Consider the following 19,808-nt stretch of genomic DNA (forward strand, 5'->3'; position numbering starts at 1 on the left):
GTAACATTTCTTTCTATTTTTAAATAGCAATTGAAAGGGATAAATATATACTTTTTTTTGGCCTCAATAATTATCATAATTCGTATTCTTCCGATTCTGTTACGTGTTTTTTTCCCCTAGGTATATATTTCACTCCCAGTTTTTAATATCTTTAGTCTGCTTCTTTTTTTGAACATTTTTGAATAGGAAGTATGTATCTAGGATCAGCGGTTGCGAAAATAGAGGTCTTAATGTTACAAGGGGCACGCTGTTTAGTAGTATTAGAATAGTCTGCTCATTGTTTTTGGGTACAACCATGACCCAAACGCCTTACGCTCTAGTTTTATACTAACATTTGCTTATTAGTGTTGCTTATTCTTTCGCTCTGTGTCGCATGCGCAAGTCATAAAATTTGCATTCTGTTTAAGTTTTCATATTCTTATGAGATTTCTTTTCTAGAAATATGCAACTAGTAATATCATGTATTGTTCTCCACAGCCTTATACACAAAATACGTGGTTTTTCCAAAGTGTTGCACTAATTACGAAGGCCACTGTAAGTTAAATTTCAAAATTGTTTATGTAGTAATTAAGTGTCTTTAGATATTTGGTGTTGATTAAGTGTTTAGAGCTCAAATCGGAAGTCACTCTTTTCCTGACTGCTTGAGTTTTATATTTTTGGGAATGCTATTTATCTTTAAAACTTCGATTTCGGTTATTTAAAGAAAGAGAAGAAGTTTCCGACTTTTTTTTCGTTACCTCTATTTTATTTTTTCTCTAGTATGTCTAGTATCAATAGTAGATTTATATGTGCATGTGTTTCTTATTTATCGATCGTATCGAACGCATGTCTGATAAGAAAATATGATTTCATTTAAATTAACGAAATGTGTGTACTACAAATGAGAGGGTTTTGCTTATTCATTTTCAAAAATTGGGCTTTTCCGCACAGTAAACATTAATAGAAAATTCAGTTTTTATTTACTTTTTAATGGTTTTATATTAGGGACAGTCTCATTACAGCAAAAAACTAAATTTCTGAGATTGCCTTACACAACACAGCATATAAGCAGTTAAAATTGCTTGAGCGTTTTTTATTATTCCTTCAAGCATTAATTTTATTCAGTTTTTCTCAAGTAAAATATTCACAGAATGAATGCTTTGGACTTCTTTACTTGCTTGATTTATGCACGATATTTCTGTGTATATACATATTTTTATCTTTTTAAATCTGCCTTTCTCAATATTTCTGAATCAAATGTAATATATAGTTAACTTTCTAAATATGTTATCTCCAGAAGGAAGAGTAAACGCATCATTTCCAATTATGCCGCTTTATAGAAAAAAATATTTTTCAATTTACTGCAAACCAAATGTTTATAGTATGACAATTTATTTCTATTCTATGATTTTTTTAAATGTGTCAAGGACTATTCAGACACCCTGTATACCTATTACTTATCTCCATATCCATTTTGATGTTTCAATTTATTTGTGCAGACATTGAGGACAGTATGAATTACAATACTCATTATAACAACTGCATTGAATTTTTCAAGAATTCGCAATTATTTTGATTCGTATGAAAAGACATTCTATTCTTCAAGCCGCTGCCGAATTTACAGTTCACCCTTAAAATGTATCTATGTATTAGAAGTCATTTAAAATCTGAATAAAGGATTCCCTTTGAAACTTTTGAGTACCCTACAACTAAATGTTTCCCTTTGTGAGAGCTTTGAATCTTTCTCAGATTAAATTCTCCGAAGAGTCAAGTTTTGGATAAAAGAATTTTCTTTAAGGTAAGATAAATGGTTTTCTCTGCCATTTCTCAACCCACGAGCAAAATTGGCGTTTTGACTTGGATTCATTTATCTCTATTTAAACGTCAAAATTTAAACTTTACTGTAAATAATGATGCTTGGGTATCTCCAGAAAAAGCAATGTTGAGCTATTTAAGTGTGACATTTTGGATTTTTTGGGATAATAAGAAAACCGGCTGATATTTCGTTTTAAAGATGATTTTCCAAACATTAAGCTCTTTGCATTTATCAATTTATTTATCTAGTGCGTATCTTTTCTCTTGAATGATAAAGAAATGCATGTTAGGTTATAACTAAAAATCATTCATGCGTCTTTATGAAGTATTTCGGCCACAATTTAAAATTAAGTCACAGCGTCATAAAATATCGGAAAATGACGAATTGAGTTAGTTTACAGCAGTGCACTTTAAGAGAAAAATAATGAAAACAATAACTTTTGATCGAGCAAATTGCGGAAGAACTTTGAGCGGTTAATGTAATTTATTGAGCATTCTTCAATTGGGACTTAGGATTTCATATTATACTGCATAAATGTATCTATCCATGGTTGTAAATATATGGCAGTTTGTATTTTTACAAGTTCATGTCAGTTTCAGTTAGTGGTACTGACACTGGCTACTATCGTAACTGAAGCTATATTAAAGAGTTGGAACAACAAATGTAGGAACAGTTGAATTCTTCAGTTTTTACAGTGAAGACACATAAAACTTACAGTCTAATTGCGCTGACTGTGTGGGACAAAAATGCTTCTGACATCATTCTTGCTGACTTTATTTCAAATGCTCTTCTAAATCTAAATATGATCAGTTTTCCCCCATCACCCACCACTTTCTGGAAATAGTACCTCTAATTTTTTTCAGTTCTCGATAATTTCATAGAAATTATTTTGATTTAGAAGGGAAGGGAGCATCATGATAACCGTTTACAATCTTCTGAAGGGTAAGAGAGGTTGAAAGGTTCAAAAACATGAATATTTGAAGCAAAGACAGAGACATAGAGGGTTATTCTCTCTTAAAATATTTAAAAAAATAATGAAAACTGCCTTTCTTTTATCTTTTTTTCTTCATTTTCTTTACTTTTGAGTAAAACAAGAGCATTGGACTCACAGAGGTAAGTACCATATCCGAAAATATTTTCACGTTGAAAAAAGACAGTTAAAAGAAAGGGGGGGGGGGGACTTGAAAGCACCATGCTTTGTATCACATATCTTTAGTGAAGATAATTACTGTATTTATTATATTTATCCAAGTTACATTAGCAATAAATTGCAATCTTAGTTACTGCTGCGAACGCAAATTCAGTAACTAAAAATAGTAGAGCACATTTCTTTACTGGAGATCTACAATTCTACAATGAGGCTTATACGCAAGGTAAGGCACTTCCAAAACGACTTAAAACGTAATATCTTTACATTTGCATGTCATGAACAAAATTTCGGATAGAGCGAATGATTCCGATACTCCGGTTTTCACAGAATGTTTCAATTGTTTCAATGAATGTTGTGGCTAAAAAAATCCTTAATGAACCTAAAATATAATTAAAAAAATAAATTGCTTTTACCTCAAAATGCACTATCTTTTCGTCATGCCTCCGGACTAATAGTTGAAATTTTAACCCTCACTCCAGTGGATTAACCCTAAACTCTAGTAGATAGCGTTAATAGTTACTTTTTCATTTCTTCACTCTCCTAAAATGAGTCTTACCAGTAAAACAGAAAGTAACCGGATCCAGTTCAGCCTTGTCACAATAAAACCTTTCCCTGCATGTCAAACATTACCAAAAGCTGTTACCAAATTATCATGTCGTGGCGCGAGTTTCATTGTTGATGACGTCAGGAGCGTTACTCGATCATTCACTATTTCATCAAAATTTCTAGTGCTTCCCAACGCAATATTATAAATAGGGCTGTGTATCGAATAGTCCGTTGGCTGTGAATAAGTGAAGAGCTTTGTTGAAAAGCTGTTAGTGCTGTGATTTTTGCCGCTGTGTTTTGATCGTTTTGTGAAGTAAATACGTGAATAGCCGATTGGCGTTGTGCTTACGCTGTTGAATGACATTTGAAAGATTTTTTACGAACTGTACGCGTAAATATTTGTAAGTAAATTTGCTTCTTTTATAAGAAGTCATCATTTCTCAAGATTACCTGAAATTGACCTGAACTCGAAACAATATATTTTTAGTATAATTTGGACTCGGACATCAAAGAATTAAATTCGTTCCAAATTTAAAAACATGCTACAGTGTTTGAAAAATAAAGTTAAATACAGTCGGATCTCGATAACTCGAAAATTCCTTTATCTCGAAGTCTTCCTTGGGTCCCAACTCTTGAGACTGTTGTGGAAGCTTCTCATAACTCGAACTACCAATAACTCGAACTTTTCAGCCGGTCCCTTGGGACTCCGAGTTATTGAGAGTTTACTGTTTTGAGGTTTTAAAGAATTCCCTTATGGAACAAATAAAAAAAAATACTGTTGCTAGTTAATACACCATATTGCTGTATTTATATTGTGGTGTTATTCAAAATTTTGAAAGCAAGTAAATAAAATTAAGTATTCTCTCTGAAGAATTTGTTTGACAGGCAGAACGCAAAAAATATTATATTTGTTCATATGCGAAAACTGATGGTACAGTTAATAGAATTTTAAATAATCAAGACCTAGTTCTCATTTTGAAAATCGTACTCGGCCCGCGGAGGGAGCCCCCCCCCCCCCTAAGTTCGATAAATCCCGGCGACCACATCAACCAGAGGACTAAAAAAATACTTAGGTTTTGATTGTCTCAGAACAATATTATTTCTGAAACTATGTAACGCTGAATTTTTCCAGAAACTCGGAGAAATGATTCGCCTGGAGCCTAAAATTTTTACCTGACTCCTTAGAGTTTTTTTTTTTTTTTTTTTTTGTCTTTCTCTGCTTACCCACATTTTTAGCTTCGTCAAAAAATACCACTCGGTCTTCGGAAAAGCAAAGCGTTTTCTTCCATTTTCCACAACATACCGATGCGAATCCGGATTTTTTTACCCTAACCGCCAACAAATTAAATCCAATCTACTAGTAAATAGCTATCTACTTATTGATCCTGATATTCCAAGCTACCAAAAACTAAACACAATACATTAAAATTTGTGCCAGGTTAAAACACCTAACTGTGCCCGCATTAATTCGATGTTCAAGTTTGAATTTTCATCATTTCGTTTCCAATTGATTTGTCTGCTGAATTTGGTTTTTACTCCAAAATATGTAAATAAAGCTAAGCATTGTAAGCTAACAGCCCTTTTTAAAATTGAGATTTTCTGCTTTAATTATTAATGGTTAATGTACCTTAAGTTCCATTAACACTCATTACAAGTATCTACTTACTCTAATGACAGGAATCCGCACGGACATTGGTCTATGAAAGGGTTCCGCTGGCAATGAAGTTTGAGAAGTTCTGCCCTAAGGTGTTGCAGATCAAGGACATGTTCCCGATATCGCAACTTGGAAAACTCGAATAACGTAGCAGACTCCTTGGTTAAAGTTAGAACAAATTAATTTAGATTTATATATTGAGCCTCATTTGAAAATGAGAATAATCTGTTGTAAATAAAATTGATGAATATTTTGTCAATTATCATTCCAATATTCAGTCACAGTAATACACCTATTCAGGGTCAAATTTTCTCTAGTGGCAATTTTTGGTGCTATTTTTTTTATTTCATACATCGAAATCACATGGTCAACTATGTACGCCCATGAAATTTGGCAGTTTCGTGCAAGACTTCTCTCGCTAGAGGGCTCCTGTAAACACCTCAAGTTATTTTACATTCACTCTCTATATAAATCCGTCTAAAGAAGCCTGTAAAACAGAACCGTTAAAATTAGCATACAGCTAGCTTTTTAAATAAAACGCACCACAGTCAACTAAAAATGTAAACGTAACTTGAGTGTTATCTGGAGAAAACCAACGTAGTTATTTGCAGTAATCTGCATATTTTTGCTATAATTAAGGTTGGTTTTCTCCAGATGCTTCTCAGCACAAAGGTATTTATTTATTTCTCAACTTAAGCGTTATTTCTCCAAAAACCACCCCACTCTGAAATAGAAAATAATTTTATTACTCTTTAAGAAAAATATTAGAACAATAATCACGATAATACGATTTTGCTCCCAGTTATATTCACATGCATCGTCACAGTATCAAGAAATTGAAAAATAATTTTGAACATGAAAAAAAATACATTGGAATCTCTAATTCTCATTTAAGTATTTATATTCAAAATTTCAATCAATGCCTTGGAATCAAGTTCATAGTTGTATGGTTTTTCCCTTACTATGTATTTCCATATAATTTTCCACAGTTGAAGCTTCAGAAAATGCTTTTAAATAACATTTGCATGAAAAATGCTTATTGTCAACATGACTTCTCATATGTGTCGTTTTTTTCATTTAAAGAAAATTCCTCTGAACTATTCTCACATGAAAACGATTTTTGCCAGAAAACATTCTCATGTGTTTCCTTAAATTTTCATTTTGAGCAAACACCTTTGAACAATAGAATAAGGTTTCTCACCCCAATACCTTTGAACAATATAACAGCAAATACCTTTGAACAATAGAATAAGGTTTCTCACCCCGATACATTTGAATAATATAATAGCAAATACCTTTGAACAATAGAATAAGGTTTCTTACCCCAATACCTTTGAACAATAGAATTAGGTTTCTTACCCCAATACCTTTGAACAATATAATAGCAAATACCTTTAAACAATAGAATAAGGTTATGGATTCTCATATGCGTCTTCAATGTATTTGTTTTGTTTTCGTGTATTTGTAGAAAAAAGCTTTAGAACAAAATTGGCATAAAAAAAGTTTCTCGCCAGAATAAATTCTCAAGTGAGATTTTAAGAGCGCATTTAGAGCAAATGCTTTTGGGCAGTATTCGCATGAATAAAGTTTTTTGCCAGAATGGAAATTCGTATGTCTCTTTAACTTTGTATTTGTAGAAAATGCCTTTAAACAATATTCGCATACCAAGGAGCTTTCCTTATAGTATCTTCTAAGATGTCTACTTAGAGGTGTCTTTTACAAAAACATTTTGGTTCAAGTTTCACATCTATGAACGGGTCTTTTACCACTAAAGTGGATTTCCATCTGACTCTTTACATTTCCTTTAACAGAAAATGCCTGCGAACTATATAAGCAAAAGTACGGTTCATCCTTAGAGTGGATAGTTGATAATGTGATTTTAGAGATGATCGTATGATGAAATAGTACAGAAATATGTATCTTTAAGCTTGCTTTCACAGAAAATGCCTTTTAACACTATTCTCACGAAAACGATTTTTCTCCCGTATGATGTCTATTATATATCTTTAAATACAAAGGGGGAAGAAAATGTCTTTGATCAAGTTTCGCCCGAAAACGGTTTTTCTCGAGTATGAACTCTATTATGAATTTTTAAATAAGAACCGGAAGAAAATGTCTTTGAACAAATTTCACACCTGTGGGTGCCAGAGTGGATTTTCATGTGCTGAGTTAACTGTCCTTTTATTGGAAACGCTTTTGAACAATATTCACAGGGGTACGGTCTTTCCTTGCTGTGGATGAGTGCCATGTGTGTGTTCAGAGCTGAATGCACACAAAACGCCTTTGAGCACATTTCACATGAATGTGGTTTTTCGCCGGTGTGGGTCCTGATGTGCTGTTTCAGGTGCGTAGGTTGAGGAAATGCCTTTGAACAGTATTCACACACGTAAGGTTTCTCTCCAGTATGGATTCTAGTATGCGCCTTTATGGCTTGAGGGTCAGAAAATGATTTTGAACAGAACTCACATGAAAATGGTTTTTCTCCAGTATGTAATCTGGTATGCGTCTTTAAGTGTGAGGAATTTAAAAATTTCTTCGGACAATGTTCACACGCATAGGGTCTTTCACCAGAGTGGACTCTATAATGATTCTTTAATAACCTACGCTCAGAAAATGACTTTGAGCAGTATTTGCATGAATATGCTTTTCCACTGGTATGTATTTTCAGATGGGTTGCCAGGCTGCGAGCATTAAAAAAGGCTTTTGAACAGTATTCGCATGGAAACGGTTGTATGCCAGTATGAACTTGCTTATGTAGTCTCAGGGACCGAGAGGTGGTAAATGCTTTTGAGCAGCCATCACACGAAAAAGGTCTTTCTCCAGTATGGGTCCTCACGTGTTTCTTTAAGTACGCAAGCGTAGAAAATGCAAAAGAACAACATTCACACACATAGGGTTTTTCGCCAGTGTGAATTTTGATATGTACCTTGAGGCTAGAATTGTAAGAAAATGACTTTGAGCAATATTCACATGAATATGATTTTTTCGAGCCAGTATGGGTCTTCATGTGTGAGGTCACCTCCGATGGTGTACAGAAGGTCTTAGAACAGTGTTCGCATGAAAATGGTTTTTCGCCAGTATGTAATCGCATGTGTGTTTTTAATAGCCAAGGGGAAGAACACGCTGTAGAACAATGTTCACACAAGTACTGCTTTTTGGCAGCACTGGTTTTTAAACGATTTGACATTGCTGAAAAATATGAACTTAATTTTAGAGAAAATAATAGGGCTATGGATTTTTGAAAAGATAAATCCCTTTAAACAACAAGATATAGTATTCCCGATCCCGTTTTTTGGCTCAGATAATGTTAACCAACGAAGCTAGAATTTCATTAACAACTTTGGGTTTCCAGAAAAAAAATTTGAAGTGCTGTTGTAAAAGTTAAAACACAGTGTAAGTTATAAATGCAATAGCTTCTGCAAAAGTTTTTAGGTCTTTAAGCAAGGTTCACTAAAATGACAAATTCTCTATGTGTGGTTACTGTACACAATGCTTTATTAATCAAGCTAAACGACGACCTTGTTTTGATCGAAGAAAAGCACAAAATTTAGTTTCAATAACTTGTAGCCATAAACAAATATGAAACAAATTTTTAATTTTTTAGTAGTGATGAGAGTTTGAAACTTGTTCCAATATTTTACTGATTTTTCATTAATTAAAAGCTCGAAGTCAGTCATATATTTATATTTTTGTAGTGAGCAGTTTTCAAAAATTCTGCATTTGCTTGCAGATAAAAAGAGTGGGGTTGGGTTGGGTGGGGGAAGGTTGAGATTCGGACATAATGTGAGCTTCAAACATGAACACTTTTGGTCAGTCAATAAATAGGTCGTGCAATAAGTTGGAACAAATAGTAAATCTTCAGCCACCAATGAAACTAATGTCATTCAAAAGATATAGCGCAATACAATGGTCCCTTTGCCATATTTTCTATCTCTTTTATGAACCTTCTCCATATAAATACTAGTTTTTTTCAAATAATCATACTAAGCCGGTGTCTTTGAAAAATCTATGAGCAAATTAATTTTTCTGAGAAACCACTACTTCAAAAGTTTAAATGAGTGCAGTCTTGGACAACCACGTAAACACAAAGTAACTTTGATATAATTTTTCATTTAACTTTCACATCGTTTCAAACTCTAGATTTTTTCAAGAGCTCAAAATACCCAATAAAACATTTTTGTTCACATTATGGGTTTAAATTACCAAACTTTTACATACCTATCAGTTATCACCTTTTGTTACCGTAAACTACGGAGAATATGTATTTTAAAAAAATATTTTTAAGCATAAAGATTCGTGAAATTTTACTTGCGTTGAATTTCAACAGACATTTTGTGAAATGATAGTTTCAGGGTGTACTGAACATGCGTTATTCACGTAGTGGCATCAGACTTGTAAAAATTTGACACCATGCCGTCTCCAGTCTATATTATATCTGAAAATAAATGAAAAGGATTGATTTACATTAAACAATTACTAAAAATGTAGTAGTGCAAAACATTAAGTGGTGTCTCCAAAGGAAGAGATGTTGAGAGAAGAGTTAGGAAAGGGAATTTGACTATCATCCAATTTTTGATGGATTCAAGGCGAAAAGTTTATAATTACTCAATCTAATGCACAAACAAGCCCATGCACATGAAACACTCACACACATAGTTAATATATTCAACATGCCAGCACTTAATTTGCCTGACCTATCTTTTCGCAATCGTTAGTCCTAGATATATACTTCCAATTGCAGATATAGTCAAAATAAAACATAGAATTTGGATATTTATAGTTGGAAGGGGAAGAAAATGGCGGAAAAATACGAAATCTAACTTTTTATAAGACCCTCAGGTCCTCCCATTTATATTAGGGAAATCACATATAGCAATTCGAACACACAAAATTTAAAAAAAGTGCGACTAATTTTCATCGAAATATTAAACGCAGCATTTTGTAACTTTTACCACTTTATACTGGTGAACCTTTAAATTTTCAGAAGCCATATGTAACAGGTTAATGTTTTTTCTTTTTTTTTCTTCAAATTGCCCGAGCTTCTGTAGTAGATTTTTACGTATCACAGTTTTTCCAATTTACATCTTATTTTCAATAGCAACAAAAAGGATACTAAGTGCATTCTTTTTTTTTAAAATAATAATTACCTTTATCGATGTTTTCCTGTTAGAGCAATGTTTCCCATCTCATAGTCTGCCCGGTCCCTTCAAGTTTCGAACTAGAACACCTTTTTGAATTTTGGTAGTAAATATTTCGTTTTTATGTTCTAGTATTTATTTCTTCTTCTTGGGCTGGTGACTTCTTTAAATACAAATGTGAAGACATGTGGGGTCATGAAAAAAGTTAAATTTTGTATTTTTTTCACTTATTTATTTTGCCTCTAACTTTTTACACCGTAGTTCTGCATCTCATTTTGATCATTTTTGGTACTCAAAGTATGTATCTACGAGTTACAGAGGAGAAAGTATCAGTCATGCAGGTTAAACGCAGACACGCTGTGTGTGTTTACACACATACACACACACACACACAAATATATGTATGTATATATATGTATGTATGTATATATATATATATATATGTGTGTGTGTGTGTGTGTGTGTGTGTGTGTATTGAAATGCAAGTCATTGAACACTATTTTCAAATATATTTATCCCCTATTAACAACTACAGAGATATACATTCCCTAATGAGTGTTTAAGGGTAGAAATCAAATAACACCTTCTTCAGCGATTTAATTCCTCCCCCCTTCTCATTTCAACTTGTACTAACTTACTGTAACTTAGAAGGGGGTTAGGAAAAACAGCTTAAAAACTTGCGGATTTAGTTTGCAGTGTTACTGTGCATTTGGCAAACAATATTGCTATTCAGGTAAGAAGCAGCAAGCGGTACAGGATTTTCTCGCTAATAAAAGGGTTGCAATGGTAGCCCCACTCAGCCCCAAACAATTCCTCTTCTTACTGATAGCTCTCCCTTGGAAGAAATAGACTTGCTCAAGGTCATAGCTCAACTTCTCAGAGGTGAACGGGATGGTGCAAGAAATTTCTCATTCAGTATGCAGTGTTGTAAGTGTGGAAAAAAAATGCTTGGGAAGCTCAACTTGGGGTTTGGGGGGGACTCACGAAAAGAAAAGATGGTTTGAAACCATTTGCATTATTTTTAAAATAACAAGAAGTTCTATCCAGAATTAAACAAGCCTACTTTCCTGTACACCAAAATCAGTTTTCTAGTATCTGATCAATATCTCAAAATTAGCTAAAATCGTAAATTGTTTCAAACATAACTTTTAAACATTTTAAGCTGATTTCTTGAAATAAAATACGCCTCACTCATTCGAATATGTATGGATAAGTAAAAAATAAATAAACGAACGAATGAAGTAGCAGCGCCTTTTAAACAAAGCAGCTAATTTTTTTTCATTAAAAAAACCCCTTAATTGCTTTCAAAAAGAAAAAAAAGGGAAATAAAAATCATAAGCGCATTAAAATAAATACATTACGCCAAAAAAAAATGTTTTTCGCCTCTTCTCCCCCTCCCCCAAAACATATTATAAAAATGACTAAATGAGGCAATGAGAAGCAAAGGGATGTAGTGGCAAAATTAAAAATTGCGAGATAACCAGTACATACGGAAGTGGAACCTCTCCTTTTCTTGGGGCAAGAGATGGTACTAGTAGCCCTGGTAGTTGCAACTATACAGCATGATTTAGATAATAATCAACGAAAGCTTACCTAGGATGTTATCTTTAAACCCGTTTTACTCAAAACTTGAAAATGTCACTTACATCCCTTTGCTTCTCACTGTCTCAAATTACTTTTGAAATAAAAAAAACAACAAAATGTCAAATTAAAAAAATAATTTTCCTTATTATGAAAAAAAAAAATCGTCTGCGCATTTCTTTATGTAGAATCAAAAAGGGCTACTAATTTTTCCACCAAACACGGAATACACAAATTAAAGCTTTAGCGTGAAAATAAAAACAAATTGTATCAAAAATCGTTATTTCAAAGTAAAAACCATGGCTTCAGAGTCGGAGTCAATCTGATGTTTTGGTAAAAGAGTCAGATTCGAGAGTCCAAAGTTTCTAGTTCAAAGACTGGGAGTCGAAATCGGTCATTTTCCCTTAAATCTGCAACACTTGTTGAGTCGGATGTATTTTGGGATAAAGGAGTTGAAGTCGAAGGCATTAAAATTCCATGAGTTGGAATCTGTCATTTTCCATCCGTGTCTAAACTTTTGCCAAATCTACAGAATTGGGGGTACAGGAGTCAGAGAAGACTACCCTATGGGATAATTCTTGGAGTTCGAGTCGAGAGTTGGTCAAGAGCTATTTCTAACAAAATTTGTTTGAAGTAAATCTCTTTAAGTTTGAGTTATATTTTGACTTTTAGTTTCACACTAGGCGCTAATTTTGAAGGATTTGAACTGTTAAAAATTGAACAGAAAATTGTTTAAATAAAAAAAATTAAAAAAAAACACATGCTCTTCTTCAAAAACTTTTTCATGCGAAGTTTGTTTGAAACAAATTCGCCTCCAAGTTTGACATTTCTATTTGCATTGAATTTCCCAGGGGGGTTGCTAATGTTAAGTCTTTTTCAACAATTCAAATTTGAACAAAAAATGTTCGAATAAAAAAATTAATTAGGATAATGAGGTGTCCACGCCCAGCTTTTTCAAACAAAAAAAATTGTTCGAATAATTTATTAGGGGAGGGGGGGGGGGCGGACAGACATTTGCCCCATCGCAATACCCTACTTTCCAATTTAAAATTTTTGAAATTTATTTTCTTCATTTTTGATTTTTTTTTGAGCAATCATGAATTGCTTATTGTTCTCACTTGGCCGTTTTTGGCGTCTTTTGATTTTATTTTCCCCCCGCCTTCCTCTACAGCACCACCGTCAACCGGTCCCTCCTGATGCTGCTCCTCCAGTGAGCTACTGGGCGGTGGCGTTCATGTCCTACACACCCCCGCCCTACACACGCAGGCACGCACACACGGACGTCTACACACACACACATACACAACGTGATTGTGAAAAGCATAATTTGAATTCAAGATGTCAAAAATTCAAATTTTTATTTTACATTTTTTTTGCAATATTTTAAAGTTGCATTAAGCCTTCTTTCATGCTTTTTTCCTCTCTGACTTTTGCTGGAAAAGTAGGTTAAAAATGAAACATTCCGGGAAACAATCCCATACCCTACAGCAATGTTAGTACGTTCAAAAGAAGCTGGAAAACATGTAAATTGCAATACTATTTGTGAAATTTAGTAAACATTTTTCTGTTTTGCTCATAATTTCCAAAAATTTTAACCTAAAATTTAATTTTTAAAAAAAATGTATAAATAAATGATATCAACCAGCAAAATCAAAAAATCATTTTGCACATTTCCTGTAACAGCAGATTTTTCAACTTAAGTTAATTTGAAGTAAATCTAGATTTCCAATTCTCCCGTAGGTAGAACCAAACAGTTTAGGGTACACTTATTTACTTCGTCTTAGTAATGGGTCATTCCATACGAAATGAGCAAAAAAGTGGTGGCTGCATTGTAACAGATTTTTATGAAATTTGGTATACAGGTTCCTTTTATGCCTATATAGAAACATCTAAAATATTTTGGCTTAATATTTTTAATTTTAGTAGTTACATGGGATTGAAAATTGGTCACATTGAACAGTATTCTCATAAATACTAAATGTAGTCTTTTTGAAAGCTTGTATTTTATTATCTATTTAATGTAAACATAAAAGTTACATATTGTTGTAATCTATAGAGTAGGAAAATTCATCTGCTTTTAGTCTTTTTTTAAAAATTTATCATAGTTAAATTTTAACCATTTATCATAGTTAAATTTTAACCGTGTTTTAAAAACTGAAAATATTTCAGTTTTCTCATAATTAAGCATTATATTTTTTTATCTCAAACTTTAAGGAATGTCTTAGCTGTGCTGAAATTAATTCCCAATATTGTGCTTAGTGTCGCAAAAGATATACCTTACTTTTGAAGTTGCATTTTAACTCCATTGTCTTCAAAATCAGTTTTGAACTAAGTAACATTTTGTAAAATCATGATTTTCCCCTTCACATAGGCACAAAAATTTTAATGAGGGAAACTTTAGACAACTTCCAAATTTTGCAAGAATATAGAGCAGTATTATTACTATTTGATTAAAGAAATTCAAAATCGGTTTTTGATTTCCAAACTTAAAATAAAATTCAGAAAAATAGCATTTTCTTTGTGTTTTATGTGAAATTACAAGAATTCAAAGTACTAGATAAATTATGAAATGATGCGAAGGCAAGTTTATCTAACATTTATTTCAATTTTTTAAAAAAAAGTATCGCCATAGTGTGAAATTTATAAAAAAAAAATAGTGGATAAAATTTATATGTTAAGCAATATTTTGTTTTGCTCTCTACAAAAGCTTTTTCGATTTGCCTAAAAATTTGTGGCTCAATTTTTGTAGGAGAATCCACTTGAAGACATTAAATAGTATTTTCAATAATATATTTTTCAAGTAGTTCCAGACAAGCATTATCTTTAATAGGCCATGTGTACTACAATAACGGTTCATGTGGATTCACTAAATAAGAAAATCACTTATCTGAAAAAAATATAGATGCATAAAATTAATGTGTAGAAACACATTACCTGGCCACAAATAGTTGCTATGTGTGTAACAAACAAATAAAATTGTTGACATTGGATTTAGACCTGATTTCTTTTTCTTCAAACATATGCTCCTTTCACTGATGACTGAGATAAATGTGAGACAAGGAATGTAGAAGTTCAATTGTTAGTTGAGATAAAACGATGATAATTTCATGTCTCCAAAATAGCTATAGGTACTTCATTAAATTATTATTGACCCTAATTTTCAAGATTGATAATTTTTACTGATGACACAAAAAACCCTAATATTTGTGCTTGTAGCAGACAGAAGGAGAATATATCTTGCAGTTATAACTGAATTATTGTATGTTGTATGCAAACTTGATCTGACTGATAATAGTTTGATAGTTACATCAAAGCCATAATATAAACATTTACCATTGATAGCAGAAAGAGAAGCCCTCTGCTTTCCATTGAAAATTAGATTCATTGTGGCAAATGTTGTTTAAATGGCAATTTTTATTCTGGAAATAAAAGCTACTTCTAAAATAGAGGAGTTTCGCTACCAAAGTTATAAACCTTCTTTTTTTTTTGAAAAACCTCGCAGCAGGATGGTTGAAATTTATGATTTTATTTTGTCAAATATACTTATTCATGGATAAAACATATTCCTTCAAATGCGTAGCCCAATATCAAATGCTATTAAGAATTAGACGAGATGGTCCGCTGTCTTAATCTTTAAACTCAGTATGTTCTTTTACTTATGCTGACATGATAGGTTTTCTAGAAACTTTAAGAGTTATCTTGTCCTATATAACGGGTGGAGAGGAAAATTCAACTTTCAGTGGCACAATTATATTTAATTATGCATACTGGAATATTATATAGTTCCCAATATTTAAGGAAACATTTCGGCAAGTACTTCATAAACATCCTTTTGAAAAAACGAAACACGAAAGAAATGCCTTGCTAAACTTACAATAAATATCCGTAACTAATGAAATATTACCCAAGTTCAAGTTACTCTAGTAACAAAAATACACTGATTCCAATGATTAAACTTTAGTATTATCTAAAATCACTTCAATATGTTACGTAAAAAAAAAGTAAATTTAGAGCGTTCCCTCATGTTCAAACAAGCATTTGAAATAGAGGGGGAAATGAAAATTTCAGAATTTTTTTCCTTAATAAAGTACGATTTCATCATCAAGGAATTTAAAAACAATTCCTAAGTTAGAGCAGACAGTTATATTTTTTCAATCCGAATAATTGTTTTTATTAAGAGAGCTAGAAGAGTGATTTGAAATTTGAAGTAAATTGGCAAATTTTCAATCTTTGTTAATATTTCAGATTCAAAAAAAAAAGTTCCGAATAAATTTTACATTACTGTTTCCTAATAGAGATTTTTTTAAAGAATGTGGAAATATTTGTATTTTAAGTGTGCGTTCATAACTTACAGAGTTATTGTGTCACAAACTGGCTGCCTATGAGCTCTGAAAATTTAGGCTTAGCGTAAGCATCAACTTCGAATTTCAATAACAAAACAACAAACAGTTTTTAAACGTTCATACTTTGCATTCCCTCATAGATATGCATGATTTACTTAAACAAAAATTTTCATTGAAATCTGTGACATGTCAGACACAGCTGATTTGTTCATTTCACATGTAATGAACCTAATCGGAAAAATTCAAAGGAACATCTAAAATCGACAAGTGAGGATAAATAGCGCTTCCTCATTACTCAAAAGAAGGCAATGCGCTTGGAATTGTCAAAGAACAATGTGCAACAGTAAAACTCACCTGCTTTGATTGATTGATTGATTGATTGAAAGAGTTGAGTGGTTTTTGCCTGTCCTACGAGAGGAGGCTTGTACCACGGCAGGAAAAAAGGGGAGGAAGAGCTCGGGAGACGCACGGGCAGGGGAGAGAGAAAAAAAAAAAAAAAAATAAGATAAAAAAAAAATTTAAAAAGACTCAAAAGCGATTGGAACAAGCGAGGAAAGTGCAGAAAGCACGGATGGAAGAGCAATTGGCACAAATACGAGAGATCACATGGGCGAGAGGAACATTGGGATCCGAGATATTGAGGCGAGTAAAAAGGGAACGACGCAGGCTAGAGAGACAGGGACATTGAAGCAGGAAATGGTCAATTGTCTCGATTTGATTGCACAGGGGACAAAGTGGGGAGACGCTGCACTTGAAACGATGGAGAGTCTTGTTGACAGGGAGAGTCCCAGTTCGAAGTCTAGTTAGGAGAACTCCAAGTTTTCTGTTAGGGGTCCAGTTGATGTAATCTTTGATGGATCCAAGGTAGGGTTTATGGTTGAAATACTTGCTGTTAATCCAGTCGCTGTTGATTTTTGACTTTAGTTCTTTTTTGTTCATGGTAATGATGTCTTCAGAGGCAATATCGTACGTGGAGCGGCTTAAAAAGGGCCCATTTCTGGCGAGGAGATCTGCTTTTTCGTTTACCGGAATTCCAAGGTGGCTTGGGACCCAAATAATGGTAATAGATTTGACTTTGTGCAGGGCTTCAACAATTGCTTCGATGGCATAAAAAATAGCTGAATGGGATTTCAGATTGAACGAAGAGAGGGCACTTAGATTGGATTTGCTGTCAGAAAAAAGAACGTAATCTTCATAGCTATTGGCGAATTCAATGATAGCAAGGGATATAGCTAGGGCTTCAGCTGTAAATATAGAGGCATTATTATCAATGATGGCCGCAGCATTGATATTATGAGAAACGTTGATGGCAGCGATACTGGTGAAATTATTATTCTTTGATCCATCTGTGCTGAGGATGATTTTACCTTGAAGAAAATTGGTTTGATATTCAGAAAAGTATGAGCGTGCTATAGTCGAGTTGATATTCTTGTCTTGGAAAGGGAGGCCATCTGAGATAATGTAAAAATTATTAATGTTGATCAGGTCTTCTTTAAATCTTTTCTTTATTATTTTGTTATTGTGAATATTGTTGTCTCTGAGATAGTCGAAGAGGCGGGGAAAGATGTGGTGATTGTCTCTTTTGAAGCGGTTATCGATACTATGTTCTTTAGTTTTGCTTGAAATAGGAGACATCCAATCAAGGGAGAAATGATGGAGGGTATACTTAATAATCATTGAAGCACGTCTGTCGCTGATACGGTTTTCATTAGCTTCCTGGTAGAGGATAGGGAGAGGAGTCCAACGAGGGAGGCCGAGAGCCCATCGAAGAGCGCTATTGTAGATCACTTCAATCTTATTGAGGCTGGAAAGGCTAGCAGCGTCGTAGACGATAGAACTGTAGTCAATTAATCCTCTAATGAGGCTATTTGCGATGATAACAAGGTTCTTAGCATTGGTGCCGCTGTTATTATTAGCTATGATTTTGAGGTAGTTTAGGCGTTGGAAAGCTTTTTTCTGAAGATTAATTATGTGGCTGTTGAATAAAAAATTGTTAGTGAAAATAACTCCAAGGAATTTCATGTTGGTTTCCCAGGGAATGGCTTTCCCATTGTAATGAAATTGGAAGTTGGGAGAATATCTTTTTCTAGAAAAATTCATGGCTACGCTTTTCTCCGGAGCAATTGTAAGTCTCCAATTTTGGGTCCACTGGGTAATATGGGAGAGGGTTTTTTCAACTTTAAGTTTAGCATTCTCTGAAGTATCTGCTTGGGAAAAAATGATGATGTCGTCAGCGTAAATGAGAATTTTTGCTCCAAAAGGGATATCTTCGAAAATATCATGCATGTAGATCATGAAAAGCAGGGGTGCCAGAACGGATCCTTGGGCAACCCCAGAAGAAAGGGTGTGGGAGGAAGAGGTGGCTCCTCTCCACCGAACTTTGATTACCCTGGCTGAAAGGAATTTATTAATCCAACACGCTGTTTTACCGCTGATGCCGCATTTCAAAAGTTTCCATGATAGGCCGTCAATCCAGACGCTATCATAAGCAGACTTAATATCGAGTTTGATGCAAAAGATAAACTTTTTGTTTCTGCGGGCTGTTTGGATGTCTTCTGAGAATTTAGTTAAAGCAGTGTTGCAGTCACGAAAAGGGAGAAAACCAAGGTGATTACTGTGAAAAAGATTTTTGGAGATGGACCACGAAACGATGCGGCGGAGAATGAGACGTTCAAATAACTTGGCGGACACAGAACCTAAGGCGATAGGTCTGTAAGAGGAGATGTCAGCAGCGGGTTTATTAGGCTTCTTTATAGGAATAATGATAGAAGTTTTCCAATTTTCGGGGATGGTGACGTTGCCCCACATGGAGTTGAGGTTCTTTAGGAGGTTGTTTTTGATTTTGTCAGGCATAAGTTTGAAGATTTTTGCGGGGATCCCGTCTTCGCCAGGGGAGGTGTTCTTCATATGGTTGATAACAATGTTCAATTCTTGAATGGTGAAGTTTTTATCTAAATGGTGGCTATGATTAAAGTTAAAGTCGAGTGGGATGCCAGGAAGAGACGAGCGGGAACAATAATGGAAGCAAAAAGCATTGGCTTGAGCCAGGGCGGAGGAGACAGAGGTGGTTCCAATATTGATGATGTTGTTTGACTCGGTGATCCCCTTGGATTTATTAGAGACGATGGCTTTAATCATGCGATAGGCATTTTTGCTGGAACCAAGACTATTGCATATATTGTCCCAGTAGTTGCGAGAAGCTTTTTTAATTTCTTTACGAAGATTAGCGGAGAAATTTTTATATTTGAGCCAGTCGTCACGTGAGACGTTTTTTTTTGCTTTTCGGAGGAACTTTCGTTTTTGTCCAAGAAGGAAGCTACATTTTCGGGTCCACCATGGAGGGAATTTAGATTTCTGATCTGTGTGAGTCTTCTTGTTGGTGTTGAGTGCAGTAATAAAAAGATTATGGAGCTCTTGAAAGTCAGAATTGTCCTGGAAGTTGCTATTGATGTGGTTTACTACGCGATTCCAAATATGGCTATTCTTCTTGTGAATTGTAGAGATATTGGAGGTAAAAATCTGGGAGAGGTCAATGATGATGGGGTAATGGTCTGAGTCAAAGAGGTCCGGGTGGACGTAAAAATGTAAGAGGGGGAAGAGG

At 33.9% G+C, this 19,808-nt stretch overlaps 2 protein-coding genes across 3 annotated transcripts in view; one reads left to right on the forward strand and one right to left on the reverse strand.

Moving 5' to 3' along the window:
• Positions 1-19,808, forward strand: part of LOC129218142 (suppressor of lurcher protein 1-like) — a 206,258-nt gene that overhangs the window by 39,701 nt on the left and 146,749 nt on the right. Inside the window, exon 2 of the mRNA XM_054852355.1 lies at positions 478-534. Coding sequence (XP_054708330.1) covers positions 478-534 — 57 coding nt within the window. The remainder of the gene's footprint in view (positions 1-477; positions 535-19,808) is intronic.
• On the reverse strand, positions 5,870-18,101 carry LOC129218141 (uncharacterized). Of its 2 annotated transcripts, XM_054852354.1 has the most exons (3): positions 16,217-18,101; positions 6,441-9,580; positions 5,870-6,379 (listed from the first exon to the last, which is right to left on the reverse strand). In XM_054852354.1, the coding sequence occupies exon 1, from the start codon at positions 17,882-17,884 to the stop codon at positions 16,736-16,738; it is 1,149 nt and encodes a 382-aa protein (XP_054708329.1). In that variant the 5' UTR covers positions 17,885-18,101; the 3' UTR covers positions 5,870-6,379; positions 6,441-9,580; positions 16,217-16,735. The 2 variants fall into 2 exon arrangements, with proteins under 2 accessions (XP_054708329.1, XP_054708328.1); XM_054852353.1 differs by having other exon boundaries at positions 5,870-9,580.

Source organism: Uloborus diversus, chromosome 3, assembly GCF_026930045.1.
Source record: "Uloborus diversus isolate 005 chromosome 3, Udiv.v.3.1, whole genome shotgun sequence".
Classification (NCBI taxonomy): domain Eukaryota; kingdom Metazoa; phylum Arthropoda; class Arachnida; order Araneae; family Uloboridae; genus Uloborus; species Uloborus diversus.

Excerpts from the sequence above, each read along its gene's own strand:
- LOC129218141 (XM_054852354.1), bottom strand. The coding sequence starts at position 17,884 with ATGATTATTAAGTATACCCTCCATCATTTCTCCCTTGATTGGATGTCT.